The sequence below is a fragment of the Lepidochelys kempii genome, chromosome 9, assembly GCF_965140265.1.
Source record: "Lepidochelys kempii isolate rLepKem1 chromosome 9, rLepKem1.hap2, whole genome shotgun sequence".
In the NCBI taxonomy this organism is placed as follows: domain Eukaryota; kingdom Metazoa; phylum Chordata; order Testudines; family Cheloniidae; genus Lepidochelys; species Lepidochelys kempii.
Genome location: NC_133264.1, coordinates 44,161,295 through 44,178,652, shown reverse-complemented (window position 1 = coordinate 44,178,652; position 17,358 = coordinate 44,161,295). Strand labels below are relative to the sequence as shown.

At 45.2% G+C, this 17,358-nt stretch overlaps 1 protein-coding gene across 1 annotated transcript in view; it reads right to left on the bottom strand.

Moving 5' to 3' along the window:
* The window catches only part of GPC1 (glypican 1), a 324,164-nt gene extending 322,997 nt beyond the window's left edge, over window positions 1-1,167 (bottom strand). Inside the window, exon 1 of the mRNA XM_073360055.1 lies at window positions 239-1,167. Coding sequence (XP_073216156.1) covers window positions 239-395 — 157 coding nt within the window. The 5' untranslated portion in view covers window positions 396-1,167. The remainder of the gene's footprint in view (window positions 1-238) is intronic.
* Window positions 1,168-17,358: the final 16,191 nt, after the last annotated feature.

The window sequence follows — 17,358 nt, the reverse complement described above, 5'->3', positions numbered from 1 at the left end:
GGTGCCCAGCACCCCCAGTTTGCACACTTCTGCAAAGCACCATCCTGCCTGAGTCCCACCTTCCAGCCAGCCACGGACCGTGACAAAGCGGAGTCTCTTTGTACAGGGAGCTGGGAGGCTGAGTGCTGGAGAGGCGAGGAAGCTGGGCTCCTAGCAGAGGTTGCCCTCTACGGGAGAGCCTTTGCAGAGCGCTGCCTTGTGTTACGGGGGAAGGGTCTGGGGGTGAAGAGAGGCTCACCTGAGATCTCCGCCTGGGGTACCCCGTGCAGGCTGAATCCTTTGGTCGCATAAAACTGCCGGACCTCGGTGCAGCTCTTCGCTTTGCTGCCACTGTCACCCCGAGCCGAGGAGGAGGCGACACACAGCAGCCAAAATCCCCACGGGAAGAAATGCATCCTCCTTCTCTGCCGAGCCCCCCGAACCTGCAGCGCAAAGGACAATCCCAAGGTCCCGCTGACCGCGGGCTGCAAAGCGGGCTCTCTCCCTCTGCCCGGCGCTCGCTCGCTGTTTGCAGGCACGGTGCACGGAATGGGGGGGGGAGCTCAGTCCCACCTTCCCCCTAGCATCCCTGCCTCCCCGCCCCACTAGAAAACAACACTCAGGGGAAATCAGATGGCAAGGGGGCGGGGGGGTAAAAAAAGTCCCCAACCTACAGGCAAAAATCACTGGGACCTAGGCACAGCAATGCAAGATCTCGGGCTGCGGAGAGAGCCTGTGACTTCCAAGCGCTATTGCACGAAGGGGGGGAAGAAGAAGAACGGGGGGGAAATCCTGGCTCTTCTGGGGCTGACTTCCCAGGGATGGTGCAGCTGCCGCCACTCAGAACGCAGGAGCTCCTGGGGGATGGAAGCCGGCCCCGATCCCAGCAGAGGCAGATCCCACTTGTGTGTAAACGCTCTGGTCAGTGCGGAGGGCACATCTCCCCCAAGCTCCGGCAGGGCGCTGCTGTGGGGGACGGTTGCGATGCAAACGGATTACAGCCCGGAATGGGCAAAGTTTGAGGCCGGGCGCTAAGGGAGAGCGTGGAAGCGGCTGGGGCGGGGAGGCGGCGCGGCTCTCCTCGGGAGCAGCAGGAGCGCGGGCCGAGCGCGCGTGTCCCCGGCAGGAGCAGTGAGCCCGGCCGGCGGCAGCGGCGCACCACCTGCAAAGAGGGCGAGGGCGGGGAGGCTCCGCTGCAAGGCAGGGCTTTCCCCCACCGGACGTGGCATCATGCAGCCCCTGCGCCAATCAAGGGCGGGGAGCTGCCCTCCTCCTGCCTTGCCCCCAGGCTCCTCCCACGCCGACCCGGGGGGTTGCTCCGTTAAACTCTGCGCCGCCTGCTCCCCGCGTGGTGACAGCAGCTGCCGCCGACACCTGCTAATTTTCAATAGTCAGGGCAGCGCGCGAGGGCAGCCAGCGCCCCGACACCGTTCCGCAGCCCTGCGCCTTGGGCTCCCTTCAACGCCGGGCATCTCCTTCGGCCACAGGCCGGCGTAAGCCCAGCGTGCGCTCGGGGCCGTCTGGCCGGTTCCGCGGGCAGGAGCCCTCTGCACAGTAAAAGCAAAGCCCGGCATGCAACCTGCCATACCTGGCGTAGCATGCTGCCTGTGCTCCATTATAGGGCCAGCGTCCTTCTGCAAACTACAGCACAAAGCCTTGGGTGCTGGAGAGTCAGTGGTGCAGGCTGAGTGCTAGGCTTCGCCCTGTATTTTTCAGAAGACCCAACCCTGCTATGTAATAACCAGAATTGCAGTAACTTTAAAGCATCTTTAGGAAAGATGGTCATGGAGCAAATGTAAGGGGACTGTTGCCCCCTTACTAACATTCAGTTGGGGTGTTTTGGTTGCTAGCTCCCAGTACTAAAAAGGGAAGGGTCTATGGGAAATCAGGACCCTGAGACTGACAGTCCCCAGGAACAATGGGGAGAGGCCAATGCTTCAGGTCAGCCTGAATGACAGGGCAGGCAGGCTAATCAGGGAGTCAGGAGGCCAGGGTGGTCCCGTCCTCTGTGTGAGCTGGATTTGCCTGGATCGGACAGAGTGGGGCTGAGCTAAGGAGAAAGCAGGGGCTCAGGCTGAGCTGGGGAGCAGAGCTGTGCCAGATCCAGAGGGGCCAGAAAAGCAGCCCAGAGAGAGCAGACCCTGTCCTGGGAGCAGAGCTGCAGCCCCAAAGCCAGAGGCACAGCCCAGAGAACAGACTTGCCCTGGGAGCAGAGCTGCAGCAACCAGAGCCAGAGGGGCCAGAAAAGCAGCCTACAAAGCTGGTCAGTGCTGGGAGCAGAGTCACAGAAGCAGCCTGCAGAGCAGACCTGTCCTGGGAGCAGAGCTGCAGCAACCAGAGCCCGAGGGGCCAAAGAAGCAGCCCAGGGAGCTAGAGGCAGAGCAGAAGAGACAGAGTGGTGGAGCTGGGGCTGGAGCAGTCCAGAGCTGGGTGTGGTGAGCAGCTGGGAAGACTGAGGGGGACCCTGGGCAGCAGGCCCAGCACAGGGAGACGTCTCAGCCAAGAGGCTCTGCAGGCCAGGCTTGGATCGTAACCCCGACAGGGCGGGGGTGACACTGGGAAGAAGGGTCCTACCACTTAGAGTCTGAGAGCGTGTAGCCACCACCAGAGCAAGTGTCCAACCCCCAGCATCCCTGCAGCACAGCCAGGGCCTGAGAAGAAGGCCTGAGACTTACAAGGAACAGACTGTGAACTGCCCAGACATTCCAGAGACACTGTTTGTGATGTTCCCTGCCACAGAGCAGGGTGATGTGTTTCCTTTAACCTTTCCCATTATTCCTTATTCTTTTTAAAATTAATTGTTGATTAAATAACTTGCATTTGCTTTAAATTGTATGTAATGGTCAGTGGGTCAGAGAAGTGCTCAGTGCAGAGAGAGTACCCCGGAGTGGGGACACCCTAGCCGCTGTCCTAGGTGACCACAGCAGGGTTGGGGGTTGAGCCCCCCCCCCCATGAATCCTGGGCCCAGCCTTGTTGGGGTTACGAGGACTCTGCCAGACAAGAGAGTGGAAGGGGAGTCCTCAAGGTCAGGGAGGCCACTGGGTAAAGGAAGTGGGAGCGAGGACTAGGATCCTTTCACTAGCCCACTTCACCGGGGTAGTGCAGAAGCCAGGAAAGTTCCCCACAGTAGCAGGACTATTCCCCCGCTTACACAAGGAATACTTATTGTTTCAGTATCACTTAAACCAGTGGTTTTTAAACTTTTTTTCTGGCAACCCAGTTGAAGAAAATTGATGCCCGTGACCCAGCAGAGCTGGGGATGAGGGGTTTGGCGTGTGGGAGGGGCTCAGGGTTGGGGTGAGGGCTGCAGGCTGGGGCTGGGAATGAGGAGTTCACAGTGTGGGAGGGGGCTCAGGGCTGGGGCAGGGGGTTGGGGTGTGTGGGGGGGTCAGGGCTCTGGGCTGGGGGATGAGGAATTGGGTGCAGAAAGGGGCTCTGGCTGAGGGGGTGGAACTCAGGGCTGGGGCAGGGGGTTACCTCAGGCAGCTCCTGGTCAGCGGCACAGCAGGGGTGCTAAGGCAGGCTTCCTGCCTGTCCTGGCACCGTGGACTACACTGCGCCCTCAAAGCGGCCAGCAGCATGTCCAGCTCCCAGGCAGAGGCACGCAAGCATCCCCACACAGCTCTTCCCCCCCCAACCCCCACCCCAAGCTCTTACTGGCCAGTTCCCGGCCAATGGAAGTATGGAGCCAGTACTCGGGGTGGGGGCTGTGTGCGGAGCCCCGTGGGCCCCCCGCCCACCTAGGAGCAGGACCTGCTGCTGGCCACTTCCAGTGCCCGGTGTCAGGCAACACCGCTGATGGGACTTTTAACGTCCCAGTCGGCAGTGCTGACCAGAGCTGCCATGACCCAGTGCCTTACATTCTGTGACCCAGTACTTGGTCACAGCCCACAGTTTGAAAACCACTGACCGAAACCCAGAGCTTTGGCAGCTGATTAACAGAGGAGTTTCTGCATAAATTAATCTCAGCTTCTTGATCACACTCTCAAGATGCTGGAATAACACTGACACTGACTGAGCACATAGAATTCCTCCAGTCCTGGTCCCTGCAGAGTGATTTTCTTGTAAGATCAGATATCTAAGGGATACTCATGGGGGGGGGCGGAGCATTTATAAAGAAGGTATTCAAAGATGGGCCCACAAATGCAAAGACACAAGCTGTCACTGTCAAGCCTGAATCCCCACTCTGTCACTTCAAGTGCAGAAGGTAGGGGCCCGCAAGGATTCTAAAAATTAATACTGGCCACTCCAGGCTTGTATTAAACTCCCAAAGTTATAGCTTTTCTCTGACCTTGGCTTGGTAAATGCTGCCACCACCCAAATGCCAAAAAAAAAAAAAACAACCTGGAAGGAGCCCTTGGGCATTTCTCCCTGTGGGGTACCCTCAAGCCCTTTCATCCCCACCCCTCCGGGGAAGAGCTGAAAAAGAAAACAAAGGAAATTAGCTGTTACCACCAGCTAATCAAACAGCATATGCACAAACCTCTTAGGACACCAAAAATCCTGTTCTTAAGAAAGGTAAATTTTATTAAAAACGAAAAGGAAGAAAATACATTTGAAACAGGCTTTTGCTAGATTTTAAAAAAACAGTTCCAAAAATTAAGTATCCAAAATAGCTTTCTTGGGGTTCATCTTAAAGGTTACAAGCAAACAAAAGCATCTGGGGTTAGCACAGAGGAGATCCACAAGCCAAAATAAAGAAATAAACCTGACTGCATTTATCTAAACATTCCCTATCCAAATTATTCCTTCTAGGTATGGAAGATAATTTTTCATACCTGGTTCAAACCTTAAACAGCATTCCTGCTTATAGCATTGCTGCTCCATGTTCCTGCATCCCAGAGAGAACAACAGAACAAAAGGAAAGTTTCTTTCTCAATTTTAAAAAGTTCTAGCCTTCTCATTGGTTTTTTTGATCAAGTGCCCACTTTTTTTTTTCCTTTACCTGGGGGACTTTTTAACCCTTTACAGGTAAAGCAAGTAGAGAACAGCTACCAGGAGGGATTTTACAGCTAACTGGCTGTCTGGGTGTCCATCAAAGGGAGCTACCTCCACTTCATTTATCACATGGGCCCACAAATGCAAAGACACATGCTGTCACAAGGTTAGAATATGTATAATTTTTATCAGATTGCAAGTTATGTTGTTGCCCTGACAAATCTGTATTTGAAAAGTTGAGTGTGAAAAATGGAGCCAGTTTTATTCTATTCATTCATATATCACACATCAGAATAAAATTGGCGTTAGTAAGGTTATTATTCATTTGTAGAATGGTGGCAGTTAGAGGTGCCAACTGAGTTCAGGACCCAGCGGTGCTACATGCTGTACAAACACAAAGGCAGAAATATTCCCTGCCCCGCTGGTTTGAGACAAGACAGACAAAGGAGGTTAATATTAATCTCACTTTACAAATAGGAAATTGAGAGATCTAGTTGTATTGCCCAGCATCATGCTGTCAATCTGAACAGGGGTTGAACCAGGCCTACCTGAGTCTCAGTGCACATAGGGTATGTCTACACTGTGATAAAAGACCTGTGGCACCAAGTCTTAGAGCCTGGGTCAGCTGCCTCAGGCTCACAGTGTGCTAGGGCTGTCACAAGAAGACAGGTCATGCCTCCTCATTGTTGAGACCTGGTTAGCTCCTTCACAGTAGACAGTAGCAGGTATGTCTATACTGCAATAGAAGACCCACAGCTGGCCTGTGTCAGCTGACTCAGGCTCATGGAGCTCAGTCTGTGGGGCTATATGTTTTCAGTGTGTCACTCAAGCTGACCAAAGGGCAGCTCCAGCACAAGCCCAGACATCTACACTGCAGTCTGATAGCCCCGCAGTCTGAGCCCTGTGAGCCTGAGTCAGCTGACCCAGCTCAGCTGCCGGTTTCCTACAGCAGTGTGGATGTACCTGTAGATGTCCACTGGGAGGGAGCTAACTTGGTCTCAACAATGAAGAGACCTAACCCATCTTCTTGTGATATTTTGACATCCAGTGAGGTACTGGGAGTTAACAGCCCCCTTGTTAAACACGAAGGGTGGGGGGAGGCAGGGCATTTTCAGGCAGAGGGTCTCAACTTTGGAATTTGCTTCCCGAAGCCTGAAGTTGCTGAGCTTTACTTCCCAATGAAACACTTATCTATCAGACAGATACTCTGGGCACTGCCAAACATCCATCAGATGGGACCAATTTATAATCTCTGCTGAGATGAACAGGATATAAACTAGTGACTAACAGGTGAAAGGCTCAATAGCTCATTAGCAACATCCAGTCCCCGTAAATGCTAGTGTGTTACACCTTTGCAAATGAGGCTAGCTTTTTGACCTTTCTGGAGCTTTACACAGACACAGTTTTCCATTCTGTAAACCCAGGAAAATCTCCCACTCATGGTCTCAAACACAGTCTGTCACACCCTGTTTCTAAAGGGACAGCTTCTATTAACCACAATATAAACACTAAAAATGCAATAGTAAAACACATTAACATAACATGTATATTTAATTCTAAATACATTTTGCAGTATAGAATCAGCAGTTACTCCATCATTCTTACACTAACTTTTTGCATCAGCAGGTTTTGAACTCAACACCATCAGATCTACAACACAGACTTTAATTCAGCTATAGGAGTAACTAGTGAGAAGTAAAGCGGAAAGCCATTGGTTTGAGGGAACTTTAACTTTTGATTGTAACTTTGGACATCAGTATTATTCTTGGTTTCCCATCCTGACTCTGGGAGCAGGTAGAGGTCTAGTAGTTACAGACAACTGAGACAAAGATAACAAAGCCTGTAGCAGGGGACAAAATCATTGTCACTCATGAGAAAAAGGTAAGTGACTGCAACTTGCACTCTGTTTATTCAGATTCCACTCTGCTATTTCCTGGGTAAAAGATCAGAGTACAAAAGTCCAATGCTGACTGCCTTGTGATTAAAGCATTAGATTGGTCAAAGGAGATACTAGTTTAATTACCGGCTCTGTCACAGGCTTCCTGTGTCACCCTGGTCAGGTCACTTACTCTCTGTGACATAATTACCCATCTGTAAAATGGGGGTGATACTTACTTATCTCTCCATGCTGTTGTGAGAATATATTAATACATACATAAATGATTGTGAAGTGCTCAGACACTATGGTGATGAGGGCCAAATAAATAGACAGATGCATTTTTGACTCTAATCTCTTCAAGGCAAGAGCCATCTAACTTTAAATACTGTACAACTTTGGGAAAACAAATGTAAATGCATAACAATGATAAGGAATTGTATATGTCTTTACTGGTAAAGTTTGAATATGCACCAAGACTTTGGGATAGGCACATTTTAAGCAATTTGAAAACATACATTAATGTATCTTACAAAATATACAGGAAATTAATTTCTTCCCTGTGCATATCTGAGGGTCAGATTCACTTTGTGAACACTGATTTTTTTCAACATTTTGAATTAAACAAAGTAGATAGGGTCAGTTAGTTAATGTGAAAAAGAAAAACAGCAGATCCCCTATTTGTAGATTCCAGAAACCTGCAGTCATTTAAGGAAAATAGTGATTGAGCAGGGCCGGTAGGAATAGAACCAGATGAGCAAGGAAAAAGACTAGAGTAAAACATATGATGTATAGATAGAATGCAGAGAAAGGAACACAGAGTGCCAACAACTTAGGCAAAGAGAGAGAGAAAATCCATCCTGCCACAGATACCCTCCTGTCAGTCACAGACCAAGTGCTGCCTCCAGAAAAGCAAATTCTGGCATGGAGGTGTGGTACAGGTGTTCAGGTGGCAGGTGTGATATAGAAAGGCCAATTCACCTGGCACAAGGTAAGAATTAAAAAATGGGAAAAACAGTTGGAAAGAGAGTAGGGTTTATATCTCATTGGCATTCAGTGGTGCAGAATCAGGCCCCAGATATAGGAAAATAAATACTTTCTTACTTCTGGTAAAGAAAAAAGGAGGCAGTGGGCCTCACAGATGGAATATGCAGCACAATAGAACATAAGATACACAATGTAACATTGAGTGCAAAGAGAGCAGTATATATGTCTGCAATTCTGGTCTCCCATGTCTAGGAGAGATGAAGTCAAACTGGGACAGGTGCACAGAAGGGCTACTAGGATGATCAGAGGAATGGAAAACCTACCTTATGAGATGAGACTCAAAGAGCTTGGCTTCTTTAGCCTAACCAAAAGAAGACTGAGGAGGGATATGATTGCTCTCTATAAATACATCAGAGGGATAAATACTAGGGAGGGAGAGGAGTTATTTAAGTGCCAATGTGGACCCAAGAACAAATGGATATAAACTGGCCATCAAGAAGTTTAGGCTTGAAATTAGATGGTTTCTAACCATCAGGGGACTGAAGTTCTGGAATAGCCTTCCAAGGGAAGCAGTGGGGGCAAAAAACATAAGTGACTTCAGGACTGAGCTTGATAAGTTTATGGGGAGAGGATGGTATGATGAGGCTGCCTATAATGGCATGTAGCTAATCTACAACTGGCCCAGCAAATATCTCCAGCAGCAGGTGGTGGGACCCTAGAGCGGGAGGGCTCTGGATTACTACAGAGAATTCTTTGCCAGATGTCCAGCTGGTGGGTCTTGCCCACATGCTCAGAATCTAACTGATCGCCATATTTGGGGCCAGGAAGAAATTTTCCCCCAGATCAGATTGGCAGAGACCCTGTGGTTTTTTTCACTTTCCTCTGCAGCATGGGGCACAGGTTACTTGCAGGTTTAAACTAGAGTAGATGGTGGATTCTCTGTAACTTGAAGTCTTTAAATCATGATTTGAGGACTTCAGTAACTCAGCTGGAGGTTACAGGTCTATTACAGGAGTGGGTGGGCGAGGTTCTGAGGCATGCAATGTGCAGGAGGTCAGACTAGATGAATATGATGGTCCCTTCTAGCCTTAAAGTCTATGAGTCTGTAGCAGGATGCAGATTACTATTTCCAATAGACTACCTCCCTTTAAATGCAATGTTAAATCCCATTGTCAGTGGTTGTATTCTGTAGACTGAGACTGTGAAAAAATGTAAGATTCCAGGTAGAAAAATCCTGGATCACACCATTCAATGGTAATCCCGCTCTACCCTTGGAAAACAATCACCCAATTTACCAACATTGACTATAGCCAGCACTAGGCATAAGCAGACTAAGCAATTGCTTAGGGACCCTAGCAGTTCAAGGGGCCCCCTATTCACTTTTTATTATCATTATTATTAATAATATTGGCGGGGGGCAAAATATTACTGCTTAGGGCCCCCAATGGACGAGCACCGCCTCTGACATTGACATAAGAAAGGAATACATCACTGTAAAGACCAAAGTGACTCCATCCTGTGTTATCCTACTGTTACTACATATGAATCAGATTTCCCACTAAAAAGAAAAATTTGAAGGCAAAAAAAAAAAAATGCTGTAAAGTCACTGAAGAAACTGCTATTAATTGAGGGCACTGCAGGACATTTATTTCATCCTGTTATCAATATGTCTTTCTCTAAAGTTCCCCCTGAAAAAGAGTACTCCAGTGGTCTAAAATATAGACATAACATAGGAATGGTCATGTGCTTTAAGAGCAGTGCTTAACTTGATGGTATACAGTAGCCTGAGACTAGCACAGATGTTCATAGGCTACAGGTGCTTGATTTCAGCATGCCATTACTACGGAGATGATTTCGCTCAAATGCTACAAAAATGCAATCAGACCACTCCCACTTTTTATCACTCAGAAATACAATGTACCAGAGACCAATACTTTTGGAAAGAGATTTGTGAAATAACCGAACAGGATATCCCCAATTCTTCTCTTGTTGGATCTCATGCTTTATCCTCCTGGCACTGGTGTGGACAATGACACTGCAGCACTTAGCAAGAAATGTATTCTATTTTTAGTAGTACTAGCTAGAAAGTGCGTACTCAAGGGTTGGACCACAGCACGTTGTTCAACCTTGGATCAGAACAGACCTACATTGGTTTTCTAGGCAAAAAAATAGAAATAAAGCCTTGAATAAGGAAATCTGCAGAGCAGCAACATATGCATCTCTTGACTGTAGTGGAACAATGCAGAATTGATGCTTTATCTTCAACCGATGCTACATTCAACACTACAGACCAAAATAGCATAACTAACTAAAACAATTATCTTATGTTCTATTCAAGTGTTTATTACCCCTCCCACAATCCAATTACATACAGTAGAACCTGTTCATATAGGGAAATTGGTTAGAAGGAAACTGATTATGATTTAATGAAAATTCCAAGTGGCTTCAATGCATTAGCATGGACTTTCACACTTCTCAAGCCTTGTCTACACTAGGATAATTACGTGTTGCTAATAGCAGGTGTCAGCATGAAGTGCGAGTAAACTGTGGCCAAACATAGTTTCACTGCAATGATAAACATTTCTCAGCACCACTTCAAATACCATGGATATAATGTTGTTTTGAATATACCCTTATTTTGGAAATGACTTGTCACACAGGATTTCTCTAGGCAAATAATACAAGGTATAAGCTACTAAATGACACATTTTTTTTGAATGGCCCAAATTCATCGTATAACCCCTCTCAAGTCAATGGAGTTGCATCTGGGAAGGAATTCATCCAGTATGTTTTTCATTTTTCAGTTTATGCATATTGTGAGGCAAACACATCGCATGAAGGGAGACAGAAAATTCATTATGGCCGCATAACAAGTTAAGGTGTTATTTCTGGGCCTGACCCCCAGAGGGTGTAAACTGGTGTCGCAATAGAGCAATGCTGCTTTATTGCAGATGAGGATCTCATTCCTAATCTAACATGTGTTGCCATGTATCCTGAAAAAAAATCTTCTGCCAGGACCAAACACGCATCCATAGTGTTGGATTTTTCAAGATGCAAGATGACGCACATTCATGTTCTTGAGATTAAAATAGAGCTCTTAATCTGATTCCCATCTAGTCGAGCTCCTAATGAACAGAGGACATGAACAGGAGGAGAAAAGCAGAGAAACCCAGGAGTAAGAATAGGTCAAACTCACCAGCACACCTTTAATTTTTGTCTTCAAGTTTTACAATGCTGCCTCTGAGCACTGATGTGAAATTGCTTGTAATTTTTGCCCAAAGCCAGGGCTTCTCTCTTGTGGCTAAGGAAGCAAAATTTAGTTCCACTGCCTCTGTTGTAAAGGATGCCAGGGAAAATGTCTTTTAAAAATACTTTAAACAGAAGTTAGCTGGAAAAAAACTGAACCTGGCTTTCAAACCTTCCTTGCTGCTTGACAAAAGCTAAGCAGTCAGGTGCAGTGACTCACTCATTCTGACATTTTTGGAGAGAATGCTGTCTTTTATAATAACATTGATATTCCCCCAGTGATGTCTCAACACTGGCCAATTTAGAAAAGAAACATGTAGTGCAAGGTTGAAAGGTTATAGGCCAGCCAAAGAACTTAGAGATCATGGGACCATGAAAGAAGTACAACCTTTAAAATAAAATAAATAATAGCCATAAAAAACAAAAACAGAAACTTTCTAAAGGCCAAGAATTGAATTTGAACTTTTTCTTCATGTACTGTACAAATATAAATTTCACTGCAAAAGCCACTGAGGGGGTTCTGAAGAGTTTCCCTCCAGAGGTCACATTAATCTATATTGAATGGAAGGAGGGGAAAGGAAATCTTCCATTCACTTTTTGAAAGCTGTCAGGCTTCTTTAGACTCCAATATTTCCATTGTCTGACCAGTACCCTTCTTAACTTATTCTCCCCACAGTCTGCAATGCCTCTGCAGCCTAGTGAGTGTGAAATTAAATTATGAAATATTTTATTATTTGTGGCTGTTGCATTCTGCTCCATCCGCACTCATTTCTATTCCTTTCTCAGTCTCCTGTTATTTTTTTTTTCTGATGGAGACAAGGGAGACAAGGGGAAAAAACAATGCCTGTAATAAAATACATATATTTCTCCAGTATTAGATGGGCTGATGTTTGCATCCCAATTAGATTTTAGGATTCTGATTTGAGACTAACTCAGCTAGATTGCCTGACATCAAGTCCTTTCCATAATCACTAAGCCACAAAGCATCCTGATTTTTTAAAAGGACACTAATACCATTTATACCTAATACTAATTTTATCTGAAATAGTTATAATCTGGTTAAGAATATCCTTCAGATTCTAAATAAAGCAGATTTTAATACCTGCTATGGTGTGGGACCTCCAAAAACACCATAGGACTGAGGTGTTGTGCTCTCCTATTTTCTCTGCAGTAGCAGTTAACTAAAAAATATTATTTGCTGATGCAATATACATAAACCAAGTTGCTTTGGTGCAAGAAGCTGTTATATAAACTGAAATTATTAGGCAAACAGATATCTTAATTGCAGCTCCACTTAAACTAGAAAAAAACAAATGGTTTCCCAATGGAATATGGAACAGATAAGGGAAGAAATTATATTTTCAAGGTTCATCTCTTCTGAGTGTAAGAAAATAAAAAGAGGAAAAGTTAAAGACTTGATCCTTCAGTGTAGTTGACTCTGCATTTCAGGATCTGGGCCTAACTGATTTAAGCACTTAATCAAGAACCCCATACGGTACTTCCCGATAATTGCCTGGGTTGCTCCATAAGTATTTCCTTTTTTCCTGTGAGAACTCCATTAAGTACCTCTTGTCTCTCAGAGAGTGCAGGGAATTTTAAACATCCCTTTTCCCCCATAATCTCCCTGTTTCCCTCCGTGTTTCAAGATTACTCCAATTAATTACACACATGAAGAGTCTGTAAACCAGAAAAAAGAGGGAGGGGAACCAACCTCCCAGCACCCATCATCTATCTACTGCTAGTGATCCTTGTTCCCTCTTCTTTGGAACTCCGCCACCTGAACCAGATAATTACTGGAGATAATAATTGTAGCAAGCCATAAAATCCACATAAATGCTATCTGTCTACCTAAGTAGAGACTCCCATGCCATGCCTGACATGTGACTTTTCTACCAATGCCTGAGAAATTTTCACGGAAGCCTATGCATGCACTCTACACTGCATAAGGGTAAATATAGTAGGGGGCTTCTGAAGCTGAGGCAGATTTGTTTGTTTCTGAGTTAAGCCCTAAATGAACAACTGAATTAGCTTAGAAAAGAAAATATTGTCATTTAGCACTTCCCACTGCTTCTGCTGGGATGGCCACTCCTAAATCCTCAAAGAGGTAGAAGAGAATTTAGCTGGATTTGACTCCTAATAGCTTTATTAGGGCAGGTTTACACTTATAGCGCTGCAGCAGCACAGCTGTACCGGTGCCTCTGCAGCACGTGTGGTGAAGACACTCTGTGCCGACGGGAGAGCGGCATAAACCCCAGGAGCGGCATAGCTGTGTCAGCGGGAGAGCTTCTCCCACTGACATAGCAGTGTGCACTCTAGCGCTTATGTCGCTTCGGGGGGTGGAATATTCACAATCCTGAGTGACCTACGTTTTGCCGACGTAGGCAGTAGTGTAGGCATAATTTAAAAGTCTTATAGCTAAAATTGCACAATGCTCTAACAATATACCTCTGAGATATTGATATTAAGAACACCAATGCCTATAAAGTATTAATAAATTATAATGACATGCTAACTAATCTCCTTACACATGCTTAAGGCAATTTCCCTCTCATTTTCTGCATCTTTATAGATGTCTGTTTTACCTAAACAAGAAAAATAAGCCAGTGAACTCCAGAGCTCATAACTCATTTTTAAAGTGGAAAAATGGAATTTTCCCCAAATCTCCGCTTACTAATGTTTTGTGAAATGGACTGTTCAAGACTATCCATCTGAGAAAGAACTGAAAGTCCTCCTCCTCGTCCTCCAAAAGTGGCATAATAAATGCACAGCTGGTTCCTCATGGGTTGTGTAGTGTAGTCCATAAGAACTTGGGTTCTGTTTCTTAATACATAGATTTTGTGGACATCCATTATGCATTCTGTTCACATGGACTTACTTAGCAGCTTTCTTTTTCTTTTTTGCCTTCATCCTTTTAACTGTGGCTTTTATACCAGGAAAGAAGAATGAGAAGTGGACAAAATCTGAGACAAACAGGACAAGAATTATTCCTTGTTCAGATCACAGACAATAGAGACTGATTGCAAACTCTTTTCTTAGGCAAAACACCCAAAATGGGAATTTTGCCTGAGTAAGAAGTGCAAGACTGCATCTGTAAACTTTACACTCATACAGTTATAAACCCTTTAAGGTTAGCCATAAATCATTGGGTTAACATTTTCCAGCCCAGGAGCCCACAGCTAGGCACTCAACTCCATATTTAAGTGCCTCAATGGAAGTGTCTTGATTTCCAGAGATGCTGAGCACCTTGACAGTTCTGGGGGGGGGGGGGGGAAGGAGATTTGCAGGTACTCAGTACTGCTAGGCAACAGGCTCAGGGTTCCTCAAAGCTATTTCAACGCCTGTCCTGAAATGTGCCAAGTGCCTTCTGTGTTGTCAACTGCTGTGGACCTCGGTGGGAGAAAAGGGCACTCAAGCCCTGCAAGAGCTAGTGATAAACATTACACAACTGTAGATACAAGGAAAGTGAGACAAATTAATAGTTTATGGCGAACTTTTCCAAGACTGTCCTTAGTGCTACATATTATAAACCTATCATGATACCATTAAATAGTCTAAAGTCAGAGACACTGAAGGAGGTCAGGTGGGTGCACTAATCTCCCCCATCGCTGTCCTGCCCTTAAACATCTCTGCTGGAGCTCTGAGGGTCATCCATTTTTCTTGCTGCTTTATCCTCCTCAGCTCACATGCTCCATGAATGCAACTGCTTTCACAGCCTGTCAGCAATGCTCTTTAATCAGCTTGAAGGGTTAGCTACAAGACACTCCTTTTCCTTTTGAGGGCAGAATGCTTTGCCTCCCTAATGTGCCTGCAGACCCTGCTATCCAGGGAGCATGAGACTGACTAAAGGAACTAAGCTCGGGGCTTCTGAATGACAATGAAGAGCACTGTGACAGATGACCTTTCAGTTAACCTGTTTTATATTCATGTTGCAGTGTAACCCCCATGGTTTAACTGGGGAAGGCCTTTTGTTTGTTTACAACAATAGTCAGGGCTGGTACAAGAAAATCAAGGGCTCTCTGTAAAGCCCTGAGATTGGCTTCCCATTTTTAACACCTCTACTCAAGGTCCTCTACAGCCACAGGTTTGATTCAGCCCCAGTAACAATTCCTGGGGATACCCCACAAAAGAAAAAGAAAAAGAAAATAAAGCCAGATTACTAGGCATCTCTGTAGTTCATTGGTTGGGAACTAAGTCTGCCTGCTTTTAGTTTCATATAATCAGAATGCATGGACTTAACTTAATAAGAATTCTTCAAATAGTAATTAAAAAGAAAGAAGCAGCTAGAGCTACAATAGCTGCCCCGGAGGAGAAGTCAGAAATCTTTAGTTTTAGATTGGGTAGGCATGGAAATTAAGGCAGCACCTGTCAAGGATGGTCTAGATAATACTTAGTCCTGCCTTGAGTGCAGGGGACTGGACTAGAAGATCTCTCAAGGTCCCTTCCAGTCCTATGATTCACTGGAGAATATCGAAGGCAGCAAAATATTGAGAAATGCCTCCAAGTTTTACACCTGTGATAACCACAGGTAAATCTCCTATTGGAGTTACATATCTGCTCCTCTGCTACGGGACCCTGTTACCATCTTGCAAGATGTGAGGAGAACAGCAGTTATGGAAAAGACCCCCTTTGGTCATCTAGTCGATTTTCTGCCAGTGCAGGATTATCCCCTATTGTATATTTATACATACACTAAGTTTCTGCAAACGTATAACAGGTTATCAAGCTGGAGGTTATTAATAGGTCTCATGGAGTTGCAGTCACTTTGCCCTTCCCATATTGCTAAATAGGAGGAGGGTCTTGTGGAGAAAACAGTCCCTCCACAGCACCGCACATTTTTACATTACACTTTTTGATTAAGAGAGAGACATGTTTTACTATGAAAAAGACAAACATCCCAGGGATAAAACTACACGAGGGTTTTGCTTATTAGTGTTTTAAAACCCCAGTTTTGTTAATCTAGCTATCTATTGCTCTGCACACTGTGATGCCACCTGAGCTGAGTGGAGATCTAGACAGCCTGTATTCTTTTAACCTCAGCAGGCTCTCATTGGCTTTTGATATAGCAGCTGTCTCAAAGCTACCACTAGATTTCAATTAAAACAAGCCTGCATTTAGGGTGACAATAGGGTTATTTTAACTGCCAGACCTTCCAACTTTTATTCACTCTCAGTAGTAGTAATTTTATTTGATACCTGGATTTTAAGCTGTGCCATCCATAAAATTAAAAGATACTGGGGTTGTGATGTATTTTATATTCACATCACCAAAAATCCATCATTAAAAGAAGCACTTCTACTGAGAAAAACATGCTTAAATATGAGAAATAATAAAATGCTCTCCACTTATAGCCAATATTGCTAGCATAGGCTTTCAGTGGTAGTGCGATACAAACGGCTTTCCTATGCCAACAATATTAAGCTCAATACACTGATCACAAGGGCCCATTTCTAAGAACATTAGTGCTCCAGAGAGGGAGCTGGCATGTGGCACATGGGTATAACACCTTTTGTATTGCCAGACACAAGTATTTGTTTTAAGAGCAGGTCATATGATCCAAAGTAAAATAGTTGTCTCTTAGTGTTTCCTTTTCAGCTAGTGAGAAGTTCCCTTCTCATGCTACTTATATTATAAAAGTCACATTCAAGCAATAGTTAATACACCAAATTCTCTGCTGATGTAATGCCACTTCAGTAGAGTTATGCCAGCAGAGGACTGACCCCAATAACATTTAGGAACATTTCTAAGGGATAAGGCTTTTAGCACTTATTATGCTTTTTTGTTTTGCCATGGTGTGTGGAAAAACAAACAAACAATAAATGTGCAGGATGGACTTTAGAATTGCGATGAGCCCCACCTGAGAAGTGGTGATCTCCCTCATATCCTGCTAACATCAAAGGAAGTTGAGGGTGAGCAGAACCTCAGAGAATCAGTCCTTAAATGCTCATGATGTCACAGAGACAAGGTGGGCTAGGTGATATCTTTTATTGGAGCAACTTCTGTTGGTGAGAGAGAGAAGCTTTTGAGCTTCTACGGAGCTCTTCTTCAGGTCAGGTCATGTACTCTGAGTGTCACAGCTAAATATAAGGTAGAACAGATAGTGAGGCATAAGTAATTAACGTATATTTCAAGGTACCATTCAAAGTGAAGTGGTCTGTGAACATCTCTCCAGTCATAGGGGGAAAGGAAAAGAAAAGCTGGGCTGGGGAGGGTAAGTGGGTTATAAATTGTTATAATAAATCATAAATCCAGTGTCCCTATTCAGTCTTTGATTTTCAGTGTCTAGCAAAGTTATGAATTTATATTCCCAGGCTCATCTTTCAAAGGTGTTGTG